The 25,046-nt window shown below is 42.1% G+C and overlaps 1 protein-coding gene across 1 annotated transcript in view; it reads left to right on the top strand.

Annotated features, from left to right (window-relative positions):
• Nucleotides 1-25,046, top strand: part of LOC126397956 (solute carrier organic anion transporter family member 5A1) — a 49,697-nt gene that overhangs the window by 18,607 nt on the left and 6,044 nt on the right. Inside the window, exons 3-9 of the mRNA XM_050057065.1 lie at nt 6,992-7,124; nt 7,240-7,457; nt 14,006-14,170; nt 20,446-20,644; nt 23,292-23,451; nt 23,935-24,176; nt 24,315-24,379. Of these exons, the coding sequence (XP_049913022.1) occupies nt 6,992-7,124; nt 7,240-7,457; nt 14,006-14,170; nt 20,446-20,644; nt 23,292-23,451; nt 23,935-24,176; nt 24,315-24,379 (1,182 nt within the window). The remainder of the gene's footprint in view (nt 1-6,991; nt 7,125-7,239; nt 7,458-14,005; nt 14,171-20,445; nt 20,645-23,291; nt 23,452-23,934; nt 24,177-24,314; nt 24,380-25,046) is intronic.

Here is a 25,046-nt window from a genome sequence, read left to right as displayed (position 1 = left end):
ACTGTATAGTGCAGTACATCAGAAATCTGAAGTGTGTGCTGACGTATGACACAAAGTGGATGTTATTAAATTAAGAGGAACGGCTCATTTAAATTTTTTCTTTGTCACACAGCAGGTGTAGAAATTGATCATTATCCTACGTCAGAGTGAATAGCATAATGTTACATAAATCAACATGACACGGCTTTTGAGTAATGCTGGGAAAACAACGTGATTGCATCTTTTTGAGATTAGACAGCTCCGGTGTAACGCATTGAATACAAATCCAAGGTCGTTGTGTTGCTGCCTGCCATCCATTCCCAGGCTTGTTTGGAGGCTGACTGAGCTTTGTAGGCTAATAGCCAGGTGGAGCGCTACATAATTCATTGAAACTAAGTTTCCAGCCAGAGAGCGGAGAGGGATGACAGAGCCTGGCTCATACCTCTGCAGCCTTTATTGCAGGAAAGTGACAAGAAGGAAGCAAATCTGGAAACAAATGAGACATACTGCAAATGGCCAGCACGTAAACATCAACACATACATACACACGTCGTGCTCAGGTTCATTTCAGCTTGTGTGGAGTTGTGGATATGATAAAAGGGCAGTCTGTCTAACACTGATGATTCCTCCGTCTTCTGAGTTGTAGCCTCAACCTTTTAACCCCGCAGTGTTCTGACAAGGCAGTGTGTCCTTTATTTTGCCCACGTAATTAAATCAAATCATTAATCTGTGGTAATGAGTTTGGCCACTGGAGAGCTGCTTCATTAGGTGCAATGTGCTTTCTCATCAGGTCCGATTGCTCTGCGTTCTCCTCCATCCGCTGCCGCTCTGGCTGCGTCTCAAGGGTGAGGGGTGAAGAGAACAGAAGGTCAGGAAAGGTTAGGAGGGTGGATGGGGGGGAGCTTTGCAGACGCCATTTTATTGTTAGGGCTGAAATTCCACTCGCAGCCAGGGACACTATGGAAGCAGCTGGGTGCTTTGTATCCCAGAATTCCTTGCATTTATTGCAGAAGTTATTATCAGTTAAGGAGGGGAAGTCCAGTTGTGTGGCATTTGAAAAAACAAACTGGTGTCAAAATGTAAAATGGTATCATCTGTAATAAATATCAGTTAAGGCTGAAATGAATCGTCAATTGAAGAGTAAGTGAAAACCTATTAGCAATTTTTTATCATTAATCATTTGTTTAAGTCTTTAATTGAATAAAATACTTCTTAAGTGCTGCTTTTCTGATTTATTTAATTATAAATTTAAATCTTTGAGTTTTGGACTTTACTCCTACTACTTTACCAAAGCTCCTACAGCTTACCAGTGAGCCGAAATGGCTGCTTCAGCGTTGATCTGCAGTGATAGTTTAAGCATAACTTTTTTAAGTATAACATAGAATCACTGCAAGATGAGCACAGATGGACGATTAGCTCTGTGTGGGGTTAGAAAAAAGCAGAGGAGCAGAATTGCGTTTTAGTTTACGACGTCACCGCTGCAGCTTGTTGAAGTTTTTTTGAAGGTTAAGTACCAAAGAAAGGTATCACTGGGTACTGGTACTAAATTCCTGGTATCAAAAACGGTACCGCTATCAGTACAAATGTGAATGGTATCCGGGGCGTCGGTGGCTTAGTGGTAGAGCAGGCGCCCCATGTACAAGGCTGTTGCCGCAGCGGCCCAGGTTTGATCCAGCTTGTGGCCCTTTGCTGCATGTCATCCCCTCTCTCTCTCCCCCCTTCACGCTTACCTGTCCTGTCCATTAAAGGCAAAATGGCCCAAAAAATATCTTAAAAAAATAATAATGTGAATGGTATCCAAGCCTAGCCGCAATGCTGGATAGCTATGAAGGACGGCCAAATTAACAAACCCATTAATATACAACACTTTGGATCTGCTGTGAAGATAATTTCACCAATCCAAAAGCAGCACCTGGGCATTTACCTTCCTGTAATCATGCTTCCAATTAACGCCACTCTGCTGCCATTCTCCTCTTTCTGTCTCACCCTCATTCATTCCTACAAGCTCTGAATGAGTCAGTGCAGCTCATGAATACAGAGTCAGGAGGAGCAGAGCTCTTACGGAGTGTGGAGGAGGCAGAGTGGAGACAACAGAGCAGCGCTGGTCCCTGAAGGTTAGATTTGAGAGGGATGTTGCTGAGCAAGCTTTATCACTCTGTTACACAGCAGGATCAGTCGCCACAGACTGCAGCCCAGCTCCTCTCCCTCTGTTTCCTCATGTTCCATCACTCTCTCGCTCCCCGCTCTCAGATGTTCTTCCGTTTCTTCCTGCCTCATCTGTTTTCTTTGTCTCTGCTTTCTCTCCCCGCCACTCGTCTCTGTTTATCAGTTTTTATTTCTTTCTGCATCCCACTATATTGCCTTTCTCTTCTCCAGATTATTGGCGAATAAATCTCTTTTTCGTCTTCCTGACACCACTGAGTCCATCCATCACAAACAGTTGAGCTGAAACACTAAATTGGGGTCAACGATGCACTATAAAACTCTCTAACCTCATCCCGCCTCCACTCTTACCTTTAACGCCCTTGCACCTCCCATCTCACGTGTCCATGTGCATGCACGTTTCAGTGTTCATGTGTGTGTTTAATATGCAGTGAGGGAGTGACCTTGGCTGACGTTAAAGGGACTGAGTTGCCATTGATGCTATAGTGCTTCTTGATGGGTTCTTTTCAGTGCTTGTGTGTGTGTGTGTTTGTTTTTTCCCAGGCCGGTGCAATAAACATCAGTATCTTGTTGCTGACATCATATTCTGCTTATAACATGTTAACTTGCACGCTCTGTGACTTTATCCTCAATATGTATCTTCTCATGCAAGTCTAATGCATATAACAAAGTCAGCACAAAATAACACAACATATTGAAAGTCAAGCCGAATGGTCACAGTAGGAGGTTTAGATGCTGACTTTGTAAAACATAAGAGTGAGAAGCCAATAACTGTAATGGCGAGCTCCTAATCCATTACCTCTGCACGTGTAGAAAGCCATATGAAGCCTATAATGTATCGTCCTTCACGTGCTGCTGGTAAAGGTCTATTGCGTAATTGAGTAAAGTGAGCCTGTGGCGTGCCATGCGTTCTGCATTGGCATTCAGCCCCTGTGCTCCACTGACGTCTGCCACCGCAGCATGTGTGTTTGTGTGTGATGGAGCGCTGCTGCTGTGCCAGCATATTCCTCAATCCGATGGGTCTGCCCTGGCCGCCCTTCAGCCCGGCTGCAACCCTTCAATCCCCTCATCCCTAAATATCTGAATGGAGCCTGTGCCAGGCAAGCAGGGTAGGGCGACGAGTCAAGCACGGTTTATGACCCCCTGTGTCCTCCAATCGGGCAGAACACTGTTAACGTGATAGATGGAGTGGCAAGATAGGCACTTACACAATCACCCAAGGGGGATAAAATATGGCCGTTCCCGCCTGGGTGCCCAAGAAAGGGGATGATGGAGATTGGAGAGCAACCAAAGGACCATAGTTGGTGCTCAACCTTGGCCTGACGAGTGAATGGCTGACTGCGCCAGGTGTATCTGGTTCAAGCCAAAGTGTGTTTAAATGATGGCCTGTTATATTTGGGGCACAGGAAGGGTCAGCAGTTGGAAAAGTGATGTGATGATTCATTGATAGGCTTTTCTTCATGTGGCACTGTACTGCAAAAATGTCCATCTTGACTGTTAGTTTAGTATTATTGAGGCTTCTAATCCTGTAAGGTTTAAAGGAATATTTCACCCTCTCAAATGACTGTATGTCAATTACTTGCTCTGTGTTATGTTTACTTCATGGAGAAAAAAAAAAAAAAGTTTTTTGCATTCCTGCGCTGAACAAAGAATCCAAAAACTGTGACATTTCTTTATAAATTGAAGTCATAGGCGACCCACCGTGTCTAACACCAGCTAAACTATATCAAAACATCTGTTTACAGACTCTCACACAACTTGTACTCTCCAAACAGACAGACTTTTTCGATGGGAAACTGAACAGGAAGTAAAACATAGGTACAGTCTCTTCAAAACCAGACTTCATTGACAAAAACAGTAATTTTACTTTGCTGAACACAGGAGCTGCTGGTCTACCACTTCCTTGTTTGTTATTGTGTGACTTTGGTGTTTTAAATGGTTAGTTCAGATTCACCACGGTCACACAATAACACACAAACAAACTTCTGATCGACGCAGTGGTCGACCAGCAGCTTCTGTGTTCAGTGAGGTAAAATTACTGTTTTTGTCAATGGAGTCTGGCTGTGAAGAGAGCATCGATAAATTTCACTTTTCGCTCAGTTCCTGTCGAAAAAGTCTGTGCATTTGGGAAGTCCTGAGCATATGACTGTATAAATGAGACTTGGATTATACTGCACGAGTTGTGCAAGAGTTTGTAGATGGATGTTTGATATAGTTTTGCTGTTGTTAAACACGGACGCCTATGACTCTAATTCATCAAGAATTTTCTTTGTATTTCGATTCTCCGTTCACTGTGGAGTTTTCAACACAAATCCATCATTAGAAGGGGTCAGTAATTGATACTCAAATTATCATTTGAGAGGCAAAGTATTCCTTTAAACTTAAGCAATAGCTAAGTCACGTACGTAATAGTTGTGTCCATTAATATTTCTATTATTAACCTGCTCAAAACTGTATAACATATTTCACCCTGTTCTGAAGCTCAATCAAGAGTCAGGAGAACTGGGGCGTCGGTGGCTTAGTGGTAGAGCAGGCGTCCCATGTACAAGGCTGTTGCCGCAGCGGCCTGGGTTCGAGTCCAGCCTGTGGCCCTTTGCTGCATGTCATTCCCCTTCTCTCTCTCCCCCTTTCACACTTAACTGTCCTGTCCATTAAAGGCAAAAAAATGCCCAAAAATATATCTTAAAAAAAAAAAAGAGTCAGGAGAACTGAATCTGAAAACCTCTGCAATCTCTAAAATCATGTGTACCAAGCGCTCAGAGCCATTCTCATCTTTAAACTGTCGGCTTTATAGCCATCCTTTCTATCACGGACTATATTCAGTGCTTTATTGATGGAAATGATTTTGCTGTGTACCACAAAAGCATGATTCACTGGCTCAGGTTTTGTGAGATGGTTTTTAATTTCAAGATGGAGATATTAAGATAAGACCTCACGCTGTCCTTGCCAACAATAGTTAATTGTTTATTGTCTCTGGGTGGGTAATTTCTCCAGTTACACTGTGTAACAGATCGACTGCTGCCGTGAAGTGACTCTCCAGTCAGCAGGATATGAGAAATGGCGCAGTGAAAGGAGTTAAAAAGATGAAATACGATATGTGAGAGAGAGCGGCAGGAGAAGTGAAAGAAGGACACCTGGACACCTGCTTCAGGTGCTTAGAGAAGTGATTCATGTCTGCAAGATTTATAGGACTGAAACTGCCACAGACTGTCAGGCTCTCACTTTCATATATTCATACATGTTTCATTTATATTTTGAAACGTATACACTCACATAGACGAGCTTAATGTGCGCCGAAAGTCGTAAAAATGAGTGATCACCAGAGTCTTTGGAGCCACGGGAATCGACCATTGTTGTCTTGCATTTTGTGTTCATGCGTGCAAGCATGTGTGTGTGTCTGCTCTAGGCTGATAAGAGGATTTGTTGAAGGGCCTTTTGTTCTTAAAGCAATATTTTCCTCTCATTCTCTTTTTCCCAATAGTTTTGTTTAAAGAAGCCATGATTTAATTAAGTGTAGATAAGGATTTGGGCTTTGGGACATTGTTGGAACCGCACTATAGAAGCGAACACGTGCTCGATTGGCCATATCCGGGGATTAAAGGAGGTCCAAAAGCACTCAAAACATTGGGATGAAAATATGAGGGCGGCAGAAGATGCAAGCCTCTTGGGATGTAGGGATGCTATATGCAAATGTTGGCGGGGCAGCTGAAACATTTGGTGAAACAGACTGAGATGAAATGGCTTTTGAGCTTCCATTCTGACGAAAACAAACTTTGCTGAAGTGTGTGTGCGCATGCATGCATTTGTTACGTAATCTGGCAGAGATGAGGTGTTCCACTGGTCTCCGGGGAAGAGATTAGATATTTGAGGATTGGTCTAGATACACAGCACACCTGCTGCTAAACACAGACACCAGCACACTCTTACACATGTGCGCACACACACTTACGACGGAGTTTAGTGCCAGCATCCAAGAAAAGTGACATTTGAGAGACACAAATGGAGGAACAGGAACATTTTGCTAGGTGTGTGAATGTGTGAGAGTGATGGAGGCATGTGATTTGTAGCCGTCTTGCCGATTTAGAATTAAAATATAACCGCTAAGTCTACTTGAGGGTGAGAATTATGTCATTCACACAAACATTTTAATGCATATTCACACACAACCATCATGAAGAGCTAATCCCTCCCCCCAGTCACGCAAACACACACACACTCACACCCTGACGGCTAGCAGCAATGTTCCAGGTGTAATTATAGAAAGTTTGCCCCATGATTACAGCTAGTAAATGGCTTTGACTCGCGTCTCCGCTGGATGTCCGCAGGAGGTTTTTCCACTTGTCCAACTAAGGTTATCTAACTTTAATGAGTTTTTCCCTTCCTGCGGGCAAAGCGACGGAGTGCGATAGGCTTACCTCTGTGAGGGTCTGAGAGCCCTCCAAGGGTTAATGTTTCGCCCCCGCTCGCTCTGAGGTTTGCTGATGTGGGAGAGCCGCTGGCGTGCCCTCAGGTCAACCCGAGACCTCTGGAGCTTTCAGGTCGGTTGTTACAGACGCTTCAAAAGCTGTGATAAATGACCTCAGGGCTGGTGGCAAGTTCCCACTGATATCAGTGCAGGTGTTCTGAGTATGCTGCGCGATGCATCAGGGGTAATGAACTGCTCCCACAGGTCTGAGTTAAACAGTTAACAGTGGGTCATTAAGAGCATTAATGGAGAATGAGGAAAAACTTGAAGGCTCTCAAAGTGTTGACTTCCTGTGTTGTTAATGAGAGCTCATTTAGCCTCATCTAGGAAAGCAGTTTAAAGAGAATTTGAATTTCTGATTGGCTCTGCCTGTTTCTTTTCTAGCCATCATGTATGTGATGGGAGCCCTGGGACCTGCAGCTGGCTACCTGCTAGGAGGCGTCCTCATCGGCTTCTACGTCGACCCCAAAACTGTAGTAAACATCGACCAGAGTGACCCCCGCTTTGTTGGCAACTGGTAAATATGCATGTGCATCTGCATGACTGTCCGAGTCCTTATGTGCCTTTGCCTTTGCGGTGATCAGTCTGTTCTCTGTAGCCTTTACAACCCATCTGTTGTTTCTTCCTCTCAGGTGGAGCGGCTTTCTCTTGTGTGCCATAGCCATGCTTCTGGTCATCTTTCCAATGTTTGCCTTCCCCAAAAAGCTGCCCCCACGCCACAAAAAGAGGAAGAAGAAAAAGATTGGCTCGCCCGGCGACGTGTCCAGCGACGACGATGTGATGAAGGAGAAATCCGGCAGCAAGGGCCAGAATGTCTCCTCCTCCATGGGCTTTGGAAAGGACATCAAAGGTGAGGAACAGATAATATCAGTCTTGGTTTTGCACCTCTGGAGGTGTTACAAGTTCCTTACATAGAGGAACTGTGAGCTATTGATGTGCAAATGGCCCATAATTCAATCAATGCCCAGGATTAGTCATTTTATCTAACAGTCGGTGCTCCATTTAGATTTCCTTTTAAAGATGTTATTGATTAGTGACGGAGGAGGCTGTCCGCACAGTTGAAACAAAAGAACTGGTGTGCTCAGCTCAAATGTTTTGCAAATATAATGGGTGCAGAGTCAAAAATCATAAAATAAAAAAGGAAGTCATCAGCACTCACAAATAAGTATATGGTGCTTCCAGTGATGCATGGCAGAAGACAACAGACACATTGCAGCAATCATGCATTCTTAAACTAGAATTAAAACATCAAATTAGGAAAATTGGAGATGCTGTGAGAGTATTTTTTATGTTTTCTCCAAGCCAGATATAACAGGAATCTCCTGGTTTTCCCTCAGAGAGCTCCCTAGTTAAGCAGAATCCTGTTTCAGTGTTTCCCAGTTTCCTCTTTGACTGATTTTTCTCTCAGTCAGACAGCTCTCTCTCTCTTTTAAATGAGCTCTCGGGGGAACTCAGTCACGTTTCCACACACAAGAGCAGACAGTCCTGGCAGCAGAGCAAAACTGTAGAATGCATGTTTGCTCTCACACTCTTTATTATATGCAAAATAACTAAAGTGAATCCTAATATTTATTTAAATGGATGCATACTCATATATTCATGCTGTTGTGGATTCTCCACAGCAGTCCGGACAGGATTGTGTCTCTGAAAGCAGATAACACATAATGAAACCATGAATGCATTATAGCTTCTACAGGCCAGTGGCAGCTCTCCTGCTGTTTTACTCGTCCCAGCAGGATGTTTTGAGCTGTTGTGCAAACTACATCCAATTTTGCAGACTCAGGCACTTCAATGTTTGGGTCTGTAATATATTATAGTGCTGTGCGTGTCCTTCTATAGCGGTGTGTGTGTTTGTCCATAGAACAAATTCAGCACTTTCTATGAAAGATATGCTGAACCAAAGTGGCTGTTTTCACCAAGCATTTTTTTGCCTTTCATATCATCAGCAAACAGTGAAAAATGCTAACACTCAATATTTTCAGTAATACACGTCAGGGACGCTCTTTTGATTACGGAATGTTCCAGACCTTGGTCAACTGCTGTGTTGGAGCAATTCTTTACATTTCATGGACTTTGCATCTCATGGAATTTTAGCTAGTATAGAATCTATACTAGCTCATATATGTGGCTTCAGTTTCTCTGCTGTTAGATGAATAACTGCAGCTTCATAATGCATATTACAATCATATGTCAATGGCCGATAACTGACCTGACGGCTAATAAAATACAGATACAGTAATACAAAGTGATATTTTAAAAAAAAAAATAGTTTCAACAATTTCTTTCAAATTAGGTTTGACTCAAGACTCACTATTTGATTCCATCCAAATTCAATATTTAAAGTTAAGATGAGGGAAAGTGACTTCAGGAATTAATCAGTTGACTTATAGCTTGTCAAGTACATCTAGGTGATTTCTTAAATATCTTGTTTAACAGCTTGATAAACAGTCCAAAGCACAAATATACTCAGACTACAAAGATCTTAAACATAAAACCAGATAAATGATTTAAACATTCATTCATTCATTCAAGTTAGTAATTGCTTATCCTGTTAGGGGTCGCGGGGAGCTGGAGCAAATCCCAGCTGACACTGGGCAAGAGGTGGTGTATACCCTGGACAGGTCACCAGACTGTCACAGGGCTGACACATGGAGACAGACAACCATTCACACCTATGGATAGTTTAAAGTCACCAATAAACCTGCATGTCTTTGGACTGTGGGAGGAAGCTGGAGTACCCAGAGAGAACCCACGCTGACACGGGGAGAACATGCAAACTCTGCACAGAAGGGCTCCCCCACCACAAGGGTTAAAAAAAAACAAAAAAACCTCTTGCTGTGTGGCGACAATGCTAACCGCAGCACCACCTTGCCGCCAAACAATTAACAATTATTTAGATAGCTGGCGATAAATTTTCTGTCGATAGACTAATCCTTTGTTATTATCAGGATTATATGTAAATGTAAAGTTTGTCTAATTCATGAATTATTTTCCACCCAAATCTGGATGAAAGTGGCCTGCTGATTTCGGGGGATTTTGTGGTGTCTGGCAATGAGGATTGCAGAGGTCAACCAGCTGAAACTTCTTCTGGTTAGAATTCCTTCAGTGTTAGTTGCTCAGGAGGATTTTACCGGGAGCCATATTCTACGCAGAGGTCCCTTCCTCTCCAAAACAAATGGACTAGGTAATTTAAACCGGTAACACACTGAGTAAAGCAGTTTCATGTTAAAAAAAAATAGGTGTTTCTCTGATGCTGTTCATCGCAGAGGGGCTGCTAACTATAGTGGCCGACATGACAATGTGAATGGCCCGGTCTAAAGCCAGTGTTTGGTTTGTCCGCTCTGGTCTACTGTAGAAACATAGTGGTGCAACATGGCAGACTCTGTGAAAGAAGACCTGCTCCCTATGTAGATATAAACATCTTATTCTCAGGTAACTAATACACAGCGATTCTTATTTTAAGGTGATTATACACTAAAGAAAACATATTTATAATATTACATTCCATTTCTGCCAATATATCCTCCTTAATCCTACACACTGAACCTTTAAATATTCAGATTACAGAATTGTAAAGAATCGAAAACCAATTCTGTGTCTTTTGAGAGGAGGTACAGGGATCATGTACACCATTGTTGTTGAACATTTGTTCTTATATTAGATCTACCGCTTTGACTTTACCAGCTTCATGGCGTGACTTGTATGAGCTATATTAGTGTATTTACAGATAGTACAAATAATATGCTATTAACACCCGCTAAGCAAAAGCAGATGGATGAAATAGTTTGACAGAGTCATCAAATAAATTCTCACAACAAAATAGCGTGTGTGGCAAGTATTGCGAGCCAGTGGTCTGTCTGATTGAGGGAGCAGCTGCTGTAGACGTCAACAGGACCTCGCCATCTGTCCCCCTCCAGACAACTTTACAGCACAGCTCCATGGGAATTAAATAATTAGCGTCACTATTCTATTCATACCTTTTGATCTGAGATAACACTGACAGATGCTAAAATTTTCCCACCTACAACAAGATTAGTTGAATCAGTGCTGAGATGGCTATCCCCAAATCAAGGCACCGTGCCACCCACTCAGGCTGGCCAGCTTTATGATTACCGCCCTTCTAAAAGGCAATAATAATCCACTTTAAATGCTTCCTGCCTTTTCTCTTGTTCTTTCTTCGCTAGGAATCTGTTTGTGTGTGTGTGAAGCACATGAGACAGAAGAAGCCCCCATGATCGCCTTATGACTGTAAAGTCATAATATTTGCCCTCAGCCCAGGGCTTAAAACGCTCTGGACACACACAGGACTGATCGGAGATGCCAACTGTGTGCTCGGTTAGACAAGCTGTGACCAGCCAAATGTTTGAAGTCTTACTTTGCTTTCAAATGTGGCCTTTGACAAACCACACACACACACAGGGAGAGAAAAAGACTGCACAGAAAGAAAAGAGATTTAAGATAAAATCTGAAAACCTGAATTTAATATTTTAGTTTGAAAGATTCTATTAAACGCTACCTGCGATTGCTGTCTTCTCCCATCTATCATCCCACAGATAGTGAAGGTAAAGGATAGCCCGCACAATGTTTTTTTGTCTGGAATCAGCCCCCAAAGTTCAAATTCATTTGAATAGAGAAGCTTTGCATGCACACAAGTGACCTCGCTTCTTTAAGGTACCGATAATTGTTTTTGATAGAGGGACGTTTCTTGGCCTTTTTGGATTTCAACTGCCGGAGAAAAGCAAAAAGAAAATCTCTCTTTGATTTCCGTCTCTTCCTGTCTTTCTGTGAACAAGAGCTGAAGAAAAGCATCAAATTCTCACATTAAAGAAGCATCAAACCAGTAAATGTTTGACTATTATGCTTAAAAGAATTAGCAAAACAATATTTAAAATACTCCAAGGAAGCACAAATAATGGATTTTTCAGTCTAATGCTTTTTTGTCATTGGTGTTATGGATGTAAGGCATGCAAGAGAACAAACTAGACATCTGCTTTATCAGCAGTGTGCTCCAGCTCAGGGCCAGTTTGGACATGTAGTCCCTGCAGCATGTCCTGGGTCCTTCCGCAGAACATCCTAACCAGGAGCCCAAACTACATCAGCTTTATAATGTAGAGAAGCAGCAGCTTGAATCTGAGGTCCCTGTGGATTGCGGAGATCCCCATTCTGTCAAACCTGCTCCTGAAATCTTTTGCCCTCAATGTTGCTGAGAGATGAAGGAGTGCTTATGTTCCAGTGACCCTGAGAACAGTGTTTTCTGCAACCTTGTGTTTCTGGCAAGGACATCTAAGGTAAACTTTGTAAATACAGGAGGCTACATACGGGAGAAATCAAGGCGACCATTACAGTAGCCTTAAAATTAATAGTTTTTCTCTTTCTCTCAATGTTGTGACATGTTTCTGTATTAAAGGGTAAGTTTGGTATTTCTCAACCTGGACCCTATTTTCTCATGTTTTCGTGTTGGTGCTGGAAACATTCCTCAGAGATTTTGGTCCATATTGACATGATAGCATCACACAGTTGCTGCAGATTTGTCGGCTGCACATCCATGATGTGAATCTGTTCCACCACATCCCAAAGGTGTTCTATTGGATTGAGATCTGGTGACTGTGGAGGCCACTGGAGTACAGTGAACTCATTGTCATGTTCAAGAAACCAGTTTGAGATGATTTGAGCTTTGTGACATGGTGCGTTATCCTGCTGGAAGTAGCCATCAGAAGATGGGTACACTGTGGTCATAAAGGGATGGACACGGTCAGCAACAATACTCAGGTAGGCTGTGGTGTTTAAACCATGCTCAGTTGGTACTAAGGGGCCCAAAGTGTGCCAAGAAAATATCCCCCACACCATTACACCACCACCAGCAGCCTGAACCGTTGATACAAGGCAGGATGGATCCATGCTTTCATGTTGTTTACACCAAATTCTGACCCTACCATCTGAATGTGGCAGCAGAAATCCAGACTCATCAGACCAGGCAACGTTTTTCCAATCTTCTATTGTCCAGTTTTGGTGAGCCTGTGTGAACTGTAGCCTCAGTTTCCTGTTGTTAGCTGACAGGAGTGGCACCTGGTGTGGTCTTCTGCTGTAGCCCATCTGCTTCAAGGTCTATCTTTGTAGGGATCCTTTCCATAATATTGTCAGACACTTATCATAACAATCTGAGCCTGTCAGTGACAAAAACAAGCACTTTCAGTGGATGTAAAATGACATTGCCAACATGCCCCGAGTGGCTGCAAAGCTCTCTTGCTCAATACTGGACCGTTTTCAAACTTTGTTGTTCCCATTAGTCACTTGAACACAAAAACATGGGAAAATAGGGTCCAGGTTTTAAATGACTGCAGTCTCTCTTTAAACAGGATGTTGGGTTGGGGCTTTAGGTTGAGAGGAACAGATTTGATGGTTTGAATTTGGCAGGAGGACAGGAAAATGCACATTTTAAATGTAAATGGTCATTTAAGGCTGTCAGCAGACACATGTATTGGACTGGTGTGTGGATAGCATGTTGGTGTAATGATTTCGGGGATAGTCGTTCAACTGGGAGTTCCACATTTGAGTTGCCATGACAGCAAGCATCTGCCTCACTGATGTGCCAGAGAGTAAGAAACTGAATCCCCATTAGCTCCTGTTTGGAAAATGTGTCTGCGTTTCTTCGGTTGGATAGGAGGTGACATCAGAGGTTTATCTCTGGACAGCAACAGATCAATAGAGTAACTGTTTCATTCTGCCTGGTAACAGTAGTGTACTTACAGTTTTACCACATGACTCTTAGAAGTGGCAGGATGAGAGGGCATTCTGCATCATGTCAGCCTAATCATATGGACACTGCCCTCAGGCAGACATAAAGGGCATGTTTGCCCTTGTTATGATGAACCAAGGATGACGGCATTCAGGCTGGATTTGCAGAGCTTGGTTTGTTTTGGGCTCGCAGCAGAGATGCACATGATCCACAAACTTGCACTGTGCAGCAGAACTTGCTGGTAGCGATACGAGTTTCTTCAAGCTTCATAGGGTTTCAGGCTACAATGAGCATCTGTGTGTTTATGCCTTGTTGTTTGTTCCTGCAGTCCTGCGTGAAACAGGAATACTTACCCAGATGTAAGGAGACATGGTTGAATGCCCGAGTGTGTATTTATGTGTTTCAGAGACATTTTAAGATGGTGTTAACTTTTACTCCGTTATTACCTAAGGTTATTGTGACACAAGGTTTATTTGTGTTACAGATGCCGCCTTCTCTGCCTTTTCTTAATTACAGCTTTCCAGTAATGATTCTTCTTGTGATGATTCTGTCGACTTCAGTTGGCGTGGGCGTGAGTGAGAGCCAAATTAAGAGACTGATTGTGTGTTAATTACAGCACCACAGTAATGGAGCGCTCTGTCTTGTCTTGTATCCCTCCCCAGACCTGCCCAAGGCAGCCCTCAGGATCCTCAGCAACATGACCTTCCTGTTCGTCAGCCTGTCCTACACAGCAGAGTGCGCCATTGTCACCGCCTTCATCACCTTCATCCCCAAGTTTATTGAGTCACAGTTTGGTATCCCCGCCTCCAACGCCAGCATATATACTGGTAAGTGTGTCTTTGTAAAGTGAGTCTGTCTTGGCTGACTCACTGTGTTTGTTTTCAGCATTTTTTCTTTTCTTTTCACTTCATCACAGTTGTACAGCAGATTCATACATATTTTTGAGTTGTCTTGTGAGTCATTGCACTCACCGTCCCCTGTGGGCTGCCATCAAGGATGTGTGGGAGCTTGTAATGAGTGTTTTTTAGAATATGTTCTGAGCAACGAAGTAAAATAATTTCTTATTTCCATTGAAAATGATGCGGTAGAACAAGATGGTACCAACATTAGCTGCCTGTAGAAGAAAAAGTTGAGGTGAATGAAATTAAGAATTAAAACAACTAGGGATTTAACAAACTAATTTCAGTAGTGATGTGCGACTTCAGAGTGCTTGTATTGTCTGACCAACTGTTCCAAACCGACTGTGCAGATAATCCTCACAGTTTGAAAAGGTGGAACCAGCAACTGTTTTCTATCTATACTACAGAAATTAGTCCAAGGATTAAGTCCTTTACTTGCCTTGTTACACTGAATTAAATTAAATTCAATTCAATTCAGTTCATTTCAGTTCAACTCAATTTTATTTATACAGACCAATATCACATATCACAATTTGCCTCAGAGTGCTTTACAGCATACGACATCCCCCCGATAATAGTATTTCAGTAACATATATGCTATAAGTAAATATCAGTGTATTACCATCTATGTGAGTGACAATAATAATTATGTGTACAGTAATAGTAGAAGTATGAAAATAATAGCAGTAGTAGTTGGTATCAGGCAGGACCACTATTGATGAAAACTTGAAAACTGTTTTTCTGCCATGCCTCAATGAACGAAGAATCCAAAAACTGAGAAAGTTGTTGATAAATTGAAATAAAATGGAGCGCGTTTAACAACAGCAAAACACTTCTTCCCAAACTCATACATTTTTGCTAAACCTTCCTTTTAAAAAAAACTTATGCATAGAAGCTCAAATGCATGCAGTTGCTCAAGTACGCTATTTGTCCATGCGTCAGACTGTTGACGTAGAAATGTTTCAAATAGTACGTTTTTTGCAAAAATGCTTGTATTTATGAAGTACTGAGTATATGACGGGATAAATAAGACTTGGATTATACTGCACGAGTTGTGTGAGAGTTTGTAAACAGATGTTTTGACATTTGCATTTTTGCTGTTGTTAAACGTGGACCACGTTTACTTAAGAATTTTTCTGTTTTTTTAAATCCTTCATTCATTGTGGAGGCGTGCCAGAAAAAAATATGTTTTTCGTCACAAATTCAGTGAAGCACAGGGTAACTGATATACAAATGATTATTTTGTTGGTTAAGTATTCCTTTAATTAAGAGGTTGTTACATCACTTAAAATAAGCACAAATTTGGTAAGAAAATCTCAACAATTGAGGGTAAATGAACCAAGAAAATTAGATCTTCCTCCTCCGGATGTTCTGCCATGACTTTCCAGCTGTGAGAAAGAAATGCTGGGAATATGGGATTTAAAAAGCAATAGTCTTTAGGTACAAGGTATTGTGTATTTATTTGCATATAATGCAGAAATAAAGCTGTCATTTTGTAGGTTTATTGAACGGTATAAGAAAAGATCTGCAATAACCCACACTATGAGATCAATGAGGTAAAACTTTCTCTGCAAAGACTTATTTAGAATGTATTTAATATTACCCTAGTCTACAGCACTTAAAAAATACTAGATTGTTTGTTTATTGAGATATATCTAATCGGTACATGGAAGCAAATATATTATTATTGTGAGATTTAAACCTGCATGTAGAATATTTACATAAATATACCCACATATTAATTTAGGAAACACATTATTGTATTTGTAGGAAATATGTTTTTCACTGCCATGAAAAATGGTTTGTACATCACAATGTGTTTGTTCTGATGTTAGGCAGGAGGACAAATGATGCATCACCACGCACTGCATGTACCATTAGTCTGTACCAGTTCAAGCTCACATTTGTTCTCACCTCTCCACATGCACACGGTGATTCACAGTCAGAGGGCAGCGCTATGAGTCATTGCAGACTTTCATTCAATGATGAGCTTCCATTACGTCCCCTGACTGTAACACAAGTCTCTATTGACTGCGGGAGACACATTTATCATAATGTGGTCACACACACACACACACACACACACACACACACACACACACACACACACACACACACACACACACACACACCCACCCCACCCTCCACTGGGCCTGTAAATTGTGCACCACATATGTAGCGTGGACAAATCCCTCAATCGTGTCCAAGCCAGTGGTTCTAATACACGACTAATCTGGTATCAGGATTATTTCAGCAAGGAGTGATTGAAAACTCAATTATGCCTGTGAATGAAAAAAAGGTGTGTGTGACTGTGTGTGACTGTGTGTGACTGTGTGTGTGTGTGTGTGTGTGTGTGTGTGTGTGTGTGTCTCAAGTATTTTGGTGGCTAACATATGGTCATCTCTAGATGCACATACACACCCACATACACAATACCATTGCCTCATCTCATCTGCCTGTTGCCAGGATACAAGGGGTAAGGGCAAATGGGTAGTGCAGTTGCCATGGCTACCCAAACGATGCCACGCTGCTGGGATGTGATGGTGGTTGGTGAGGAGGAGGAGGAGGAGGAGAGGGCACTCCCGTTGATGGGAGCACAGTGCTTCCTCAGGCAGACAGATGGACGGACCAACTGTGACATTTCCCTGTTGATTGTGAGGGATTGTTTTTAAAGAATGACCAGAATACCAGACAGTGATTGTGCATGCGTAAAATATTTGTTATGTTATCATGAATTATTTGTTATGTTTTCACATATATGGTAATACCAGTAGAGTCAGGCTTTGATTGATTTTAGTTTTAGTCTGTTTCATCAAACCAAATACAATTAGGATTACAATTAGGATTAGCTTTCCACAATTTTTAAGCAACTGAAGGTGATATTTAACCCTTTGAAACCTGGAGCAACATCGCTTTTCTTGTGCTGCTCTCAGATGCCTTTCACAAATATTAAATCTTTTGAACCCTGAGCAAATTTGTGCTATTTTTGGGCGAAAGGCAATGAGCAACTTGGTAAGAAATGCCCTGCAAATTGCAAAAAATGTATAGGTTTAGAAAATTATTTTTAAAAAATTAGGGAGAAAAAGGAAAAAAATAGGGGGGAAAAATATATAATTATTATTATTTCATTTTAAAAATTATGATACAGACATTTTTAAGTACTTTTTCCAAGTCATTTCCTTGTTTGTTTGTTTGTTAGCTTTCTGTGCGTTCTTTTCTTTTCTTTCTAACTTATTTTTTGTTTTGAATTTTCTCTTTTTATTAATTTCTTGCAGAATTTTTGGGTCATTTCTTCTTTCATTGCTTATTACCCTCTTCGGATGTTTGAAAGAAATCAAACCAATTTACTCAGGTTTCAAAGGGTAATAAAAGTGTAACGATTGAACTTAGAGAACTAAAACATTGGCTTACCAAGATATAAAAAATGTAATCAAATTTTAAAATATTTACTTTTTATCTGAATGACTACTTTTGGATAATTTTGCCTACATTGCTATTTGCTACTTAGTGGAGCTGCGTGCAACATTCAGTGTAAGTCGGGATTGTCTGCATACAGTTCTCAACATGGAGGTGGCTCTTGTATCACGAATATATGACATATAGGCCTGGTGATATCTGAGAATGACCGGAATGATATTTTGGAGGGTCAAACTAGGACCACCAGTTCAAAATCCTGGCAGGAGTCCTGCTGAAAAAACATAATATGATATTTTGTGACAAAATTGAAATTTATATGAGCCTCAGGGGCGGGATGAATGCTGGAGGCTGTGTGATAAATCAGTTGCAGACAACTTTCATATTTTTTGGGGGATGCCCACTAATTTACCCATATTCACAAGAGATTGCCAAAGAAATGAGGAGCTTTGTCATATTATACTTGGGCAAAACCCTGGACAATCTCATGACCCAGGACAAATACCTCTACAAAGTGCTGGTGGCTAGCAGCGACAATGCTAACCACTGTGGTGTGACTCTAAATTGGCCCATTAACAATGAGTGTGTAATGTAAAAGGGTTCATTCATAGTAGCGATCACACAAAGAATTATCACCCAACTTTGCAGTTCCCTCTCAGCTCTTCAGAGCTTTATAGTGTCTTTCAGCTCATTGCTTTGGTTTGAGGGCCCACCACTTTACTGTTTTGGTTCAGACTCTCCAATCTCAGCAATGTAATCTTCAGACAAATGTTTCCGCTTAAGATCCAGATGTTTCCCTCAGGAATCAACAGAGAGAGAAAAACTAACTAAAAAGAAAGTGAATATTGAACTTGCATTCATAAGTAACTAGAAACACAACTTCTAATACATGCTAATGTTGCTTTAGATATGCTGGTTGTGTAAATAAGCAACAATATGCTGACATGTTCACCTTATCAAATTAAAAGATGATAATTATAATTGTTGTTGTCTTTACAGCTTGTTTCTGCTGCTCCCGTGTGGCCAAAAAAATCTGTTAACGTACAATGAATAAATCCAGCTGTACTTGAGATCCAACATGGGGCCAGCAATCAGAGTCCAGCCCTAATTGTCAATGGATTGAGCATCACTTGGTTCAGTTCATTAAAGCTTTTGTACTGTCCTTGGGCTGCACAGGTCATGATGCCCTTTGTGTTTCCGGCAGCACTGACAGTGCTAGAAATAAACAGAATAATTAGGTATCTAGATTTAGCAGCAATAGCCACGGTGGCTGACAAGTCCAAAGAAGAGCATATAAAGAAAATGACATGATATCTTTGTCTCACTGTAGGAAGTGAACCACAAAAACAGCAATGTAGAAACTAAAGATGTCAAAATAAGATAAATGGAAATCACAAATTACCACCTCCATGAGTCTGTATCATGCCCTGTTTAAAGAGCCACTGCTGCTACATGCTCATTAGATGTTGCTACAGAAATAGCTCTGTAACATATCACACACGCCTCCCTCAGCTGCAGTTTCCCCAGTGCTGCTGTTGCTGCTCTCTGACTGTTTCTCTGACTTTGTTTCACTCTGACACCTCTCCTAATCTCACCCTCTGTTCCCTTCAGATATGCACTTTCCATCCTTATTGTGCTTCTCTTATTTCTTCTCTTATTTCTACGTCTCTGCTGCACAAGCTGCAGTTGACAATTGTAGGCAGCGCAAAAGTTTGTCATGAGATTCACTGCTTCTTTGATGTAGGATCTCTGCAACAGATTAGCACCGACATGCATACATGAACACATTTATCGAAGGACGGTTAATCCAGATAAAACAGGAGTAAGTTATTCATGTAGCATTTATAACCACAGCACAGTGTGCGGGCTTTATGTCACTGTGATATGATATCTGGTTTGGCTGTGTACATGTTTAATCCTGCAGAAAGCACAAGGTTTTAGCTCATAGACATGCACTTACAGGATAATGTCATGCCACAGCTGTCTGTTGCCTAGCTCTCACTGAGCGTGCTCAAAGAGACACATTTTCTGTCACTGTTACACACGCACATACACAGTGATACACACAGATACATAGAGAGAAGGAGAAGCCAGATGACATTTCTGTGCACTTGGATCACTTCTCTGCTGATCCTCTATCTTTGATGACCCTCCGCCCCCGCCGACTGACCCCATCTTGCTCGTTACCCGGCCGCGAGTCCTGTGGCAGGGCTCGAGGGCTGCCATGTGCAGCCTCCCTGGGCTTTCAGTCCTGCACGATTTGACACTTTCCTCCCAGTCCATCCTGCCAGCAGCCAGCTTTGCCTGTCTTCATGCTGTCAATTAGACCAGCTATAGTGGACTGGGAGCACGTGCCTCGTGCTGCCACAGTCTGAAAAGACTCACTGGTAGCCCACAGTGTAGCCTGGTCACACTGATACAGCAAAGCCTCCTCTGATCCTGATCCTTTTTTTTTTTTCATTTTTCTTTGAAGTGATTTATTCTTGGTGTAACAGGAGAAGTCACATTGAGATTGATGTTTCTCTTCCAAGCAACCGTGTCCAACGAGGCATCATATAATCTCTCATATAAAAGCACGACATGTTAATGTTAGTCGTGTTGGTGCTGATTAAAATACTGTAGATTAGATGCACATAGTCATTCACGCTTTACAGTAATTAATTCAGTGTTAACATTTACTTCCTGACACAAATTAGCTGCTCTATTTATGCACTGTGTGCATCACCTCTGAAGTTTTTTTTCTTCCCCCTCACCTCACCAGTTTGTCTTTTCTCTTATCTCTTTCACAGGTGTGATCATCGTACCCAGTGCCGGGGTGGGCATCGTGCTGGGGGGCTACATCATCAAGAAGCTGAAGCTTGGGGCCAGAGAGTCGGCCAAGCTGGCCATGATATGCAGCGGCGTGTCTCTGCTCTGCTTCTCCACACTCTTCATAGTGGGCTGTGAGAGCATCAATTTAGGAGGCATCAACATACCTTACACAACTGGGTAAGGACAAATGCAGTGTTTTTCACATTCATACTTTATTTAGTATGGTAACAGCCGCCAAAGTATCTGGTATCCATTCTTTCTGCTAAGACGGCTGAGGCAGAGGCACCCAAAGCGCTGGTGTTAAGGAGGAAACACATATTGACAGAATAATATCTGCAGTGATAGTTTCGCTTTGTAAGCTCCTTTTCCTTGACCATGTACAATATGAATCATTTTACGTATGCAGGTATACATTTGCATACAAACGTCTTCATATGAAGTTATATCTGACATACACATATAGTGTAGGAGGGTGTGGGCCTGGGATGCTGTCACCGCTCCATCATTCTTATGTGTTGTGGCGTTGTTTTGGAGTGCGAATGATTAATTAGCAACACAGGCATCTGCTCTCGTGGCTCCGCTGAATCACTCTGCCACCTCTATTTCTGAAGAGGCTGCTCGACACCACATCAGCAGCCAGGCTGCACAGTTAACAGAAACAGTCATCTGATGTGTCACCCCCTGCGGACAGGAATGCGGAGCGGACACACGGTTATGAATACACTCATATAGACGGATGCATAAAGATGCCATAAGCGGACTGACCTTGGATGATGCAAAAGACGTACAAACATCAGAGGTATTAGATGTATTAAAATTTATTTTGATAAAGGACCTGGTTGCCTTTGTAGGCTGTGCGGGCCAGTCAACTGCATCTGGCAGAAGTTCAGTAAACCCTGAGCAAAGAGAGGTGAAACTGCTAAACCTCTGTGAAATTTACTTTTCACATTACTAAGTTAATCATGGTGAATATTTGCCAAATAGCCAGTGGGCCCTTTAAAGCCCCGTAGCTGACCCATTAATAACTGCAGTCTTTGTTGGAGCCGGTGTTTATAGAGGGGTCAACAAGACGTGTGAGCTGGTGGGGGCTCCTCATTATGAACAGCGCTGGTCACTAGTCACCGCTAGCACCCACATAAGGAATGTTTAGCCCAAGCCCACCCTTTGTGTCACTTGTCTGCTCTCACACACTAGTCTAGACGTAGCTCTCCCTCTGCTGACAGGCTCGGGACTATTTGACAAAAAAGGACATGACAAACTCCGAAGGTCCTCGAGCTTCACAGAGCGGAGAGGTCAAGTTATGTAATATTCTGCAAAAGCACTGCATGATTACGAGCAAGGCCTGTATGTATAATCAAAAGCTGCTGTTTCTTCATCTTTGAAGGACATTTTCAAAATAAAGAATCTCAATTAACCTTCACAACTCAGTGTTTTGGCCGTCACTCTCCCTGTTCAGAGTCTGCAGAGCTAAACCACAGTAAGCCATTCGTTCTCTTGGCTCTCAGTTTGGGTTTTTTATGCAGTGCAGCCGGGACACGGCGACATGACATCTGGAGGGTTCAGCGGAGGCCGTGGTTAAGTCTGGGGAAAAAAAAGGACATGTGCAATCAGTGCAGTGAGCCTGCGACTCCATCGGGGCTGATGCCTTTCTTTTTTCGTGCATGCAAACACACACACTCTGTCTCCCTCACACACAGTGTCTGGAATGTGACACTGTTATGTCAGGACGGGCCCAAATGTGCTTCCCCTGTGACAACCAAATGAGGATGAGTATCCCTTTATGGTCTTGTGAGAAATGATGGTCCACAGATTTTAAGAAGTAGCATAAACTAATTGATTTTTTTGGCATCTTAAACATATCAAAATACTTTGAGATAGAAATGTAATGTCAGTGTTGGTTGTGTGTGTGCGCTACAGCGTCACCCCAAGCCTGTTGTGTTGTTAGGGCCCGTCCCCGGCTGTTCCGCAGGGCTCAGAGCGAAGCTTCCCAGAGGAAACCCAGGACTCGCTTCACTGCTCCTGGTTTAGACGGAGCCAAAGTCCTGTTTGGCTTAAAGCGACTGTTCCCACACCGCCTCTCGAGTTACTAGAGGTGTCACTTCCTCACCCCCTCTTCTCTGTCCCTCTATCATCACACATCATACAGTGAGGTGGAGGGCTAGATTAAAGATAATCAAAGGGATTATGTGCAGCAGATTAACAATGAGACACATTGTTGAGAAGATTGTCAGCCTTTTAGATCTCCCGCACTACATTTTGCATCGTATGAAATTCTCGCTGTGTACTTTGCAGCTAATATGCAACATTTCTTATTGTCTTAATGCCTCTTTGGCTCTTTTTTCCTGCTGAAACAAAACTTAATGGAATGGTGCCAAGCGGGGAAGAAGATTGGGGACATGAAGTATTACCCTCTTTGCAGCAGGAAGCATTGAGTTTTAGAGGAAATGTGGTTTAAAATGCGACACGTAGCGCTATAAATTTTATTCCGGAGTGAAATGGTGTGCTGCTCTCCCAGCAGGGCCACACTAACCTAGATGCATTAATGTGCAGAAATTTAATAAATGCTCCTACAGACAGTTGAATGGCCCAGTCCCCTGCCTCTGGCCCTTGCTGACACAGCATTACTGTGGAAATATATTTCCAAAGTGTGAATAAAAAAAAAAAGAAAAGCAACCCTCTCGATGCATTTTAGTATTATCCAAAAGGTTTTGAAAGGCTAGGATAAACAAGGGTTACAAAGACGTATGTAGCCCCTGCACTGAAATGTTCCAGTAAATAGATGGATTCCTGTTGTTCTGAACACGTTTTGTGTCCCCGTGTGCAGTCCGACCCTGACGATGACCCACAGGAACCTGACGGGCAGTTGCAACGTCAACTGTGGATGCAGGATCCATGAGTACGCTCCGGTCTGCGGCTCTGACGGCATTACCTACTTCAACCCCTGTCTGGCTGGATGCAGCACAGTGGGCAACGACAGCACTGGGGTGAGCACACACACACACACACACACACACACACACACACACACACACACACACGTACTCGCTACACTCATGCCTTCATTGTTTTCTGTCTCAAAAATGATTGCTATGTGGCCGTTTACATGTCTGCTGTAGTAGAATATGAAAGGAGTGATAAAAATGATTTCAGAGAGCGGACACACTAATCATAATGAACACACTCTGTACTTTCTCCTCCCAGAGCCCTGAAAGAACAGGAAGTAACAGACCACACAACAATGTCAGATAGGAAGTTATAACAGCGTGAGGAAAGGAAATGCCTAGATTGTGCCACACGGCTGGTGCCACCCAGTCTGTCTGCGTGTGTCTAAATTTACATTTCATTTTTCAATGCAGCTGCAGTACCACTTATGTTTTAATTGAGTTAGCTTCAGGTTTTATTTAGCTTAAAAAAGAAAGATGTTGGTAGTGGAAGGTGGGATTTAATCATGTTGTTTGTGATCACAGATTAGAAACTACACAGACTGTGGCTGTGTGCAGAGCAGACAGGTCATCACTCCGTCCTCCGGCGGCCAGGTCAACCAGCTCCAGCTGGTCATTGTTAAAACCTACCTGAACGAGAACGGCTACGCTGTGTCGGGGAAGTGCGACCGCACCTGCAACACTCTCATCCCTTTCCTCATCTTCCTCTTTATCGTTACTCTTATCACCGCCTGTGCCCAGCCCTCTGCCATCATCGTCACACTCAGGTGAGGAGCCCCTTCTGCCAGTCATTGTGTTTGTGTCTACTCTGCTGAAAGGCCATCATATTCTCTGTCTGTTTGAACTGAGTAATAGATGGATTGCAGTAAATTTATATTGTTTACTCTCTGTTTCTTGTGTCTCAGGTCTGTTGATGAACAGGAGAGGCCTTTTGCTCTTGGGATGCAGTTTGTCTTGCTCCGAACTCTTGGTAAGTTCCTGATTATTTGCACTGTGATGAATGTTAAACATGATAGGAACACACACTGTGTGTTTTATTACCCTGTGAAGCAGGTTAAAACACTACAATGCCTCATCTATTATTTCTTCTTGGGTCATAAAAACTAGATGTTAAAGGTACAAAGCTTTATAGAAAACCCAAAGGGTGTAATTTAGTAATTGTAATGTATTGGCAATGAATTTGGCAGTACATATACAGGAAATGGCCCCTGAGCAGGTCAAAACCTGACCTTTTCTCATGGTTTTGGACAACATACTATACTATGACCTTTTTTCATGATTTGGGACGACATACTATACTGTGACTTTTTTTTATAATTTTAGACAACATACTATACTGTGACTTTTTTTCATGGTTTTGGAAGACATACTATACTATGACTTTTTTTCATAATTTTGGACAATATACTATACTGTGACTTTTTTTTTATAATTTTAGACAACATACTATACTATCACTTTTTTTCATAATTTTGGACGACATACTATACTATGACTTTTTTTCATGATTTTGGACGACATACTACACTATCACTTTTTTTCATAATTTTGGACGACATAGTATATTATGACTTTTTTTCATGGTTTGGGACAACATACTATGCTATGACTTTTTTTCATAATTTTGGACAACATAC

This window comes from Epinephelus moara, chromosome 11, assembly GCF_006386435.1.
Source record: "Epinephelus moara isolate mb chromosome 11, YSFRI_EMoa_1.0, whole genome shotgun sequence".
Classification (NCBI taxonomy): domain Eukaryota; kingdom Metazoa; phylum Chordata; class Actinopteri; order Perciformes; family Serranidae; genus Epinephelus; species Epinephelus moara.
This window is presented reverse-complemented; position numbering and strand designations above follow the sequence as displayed.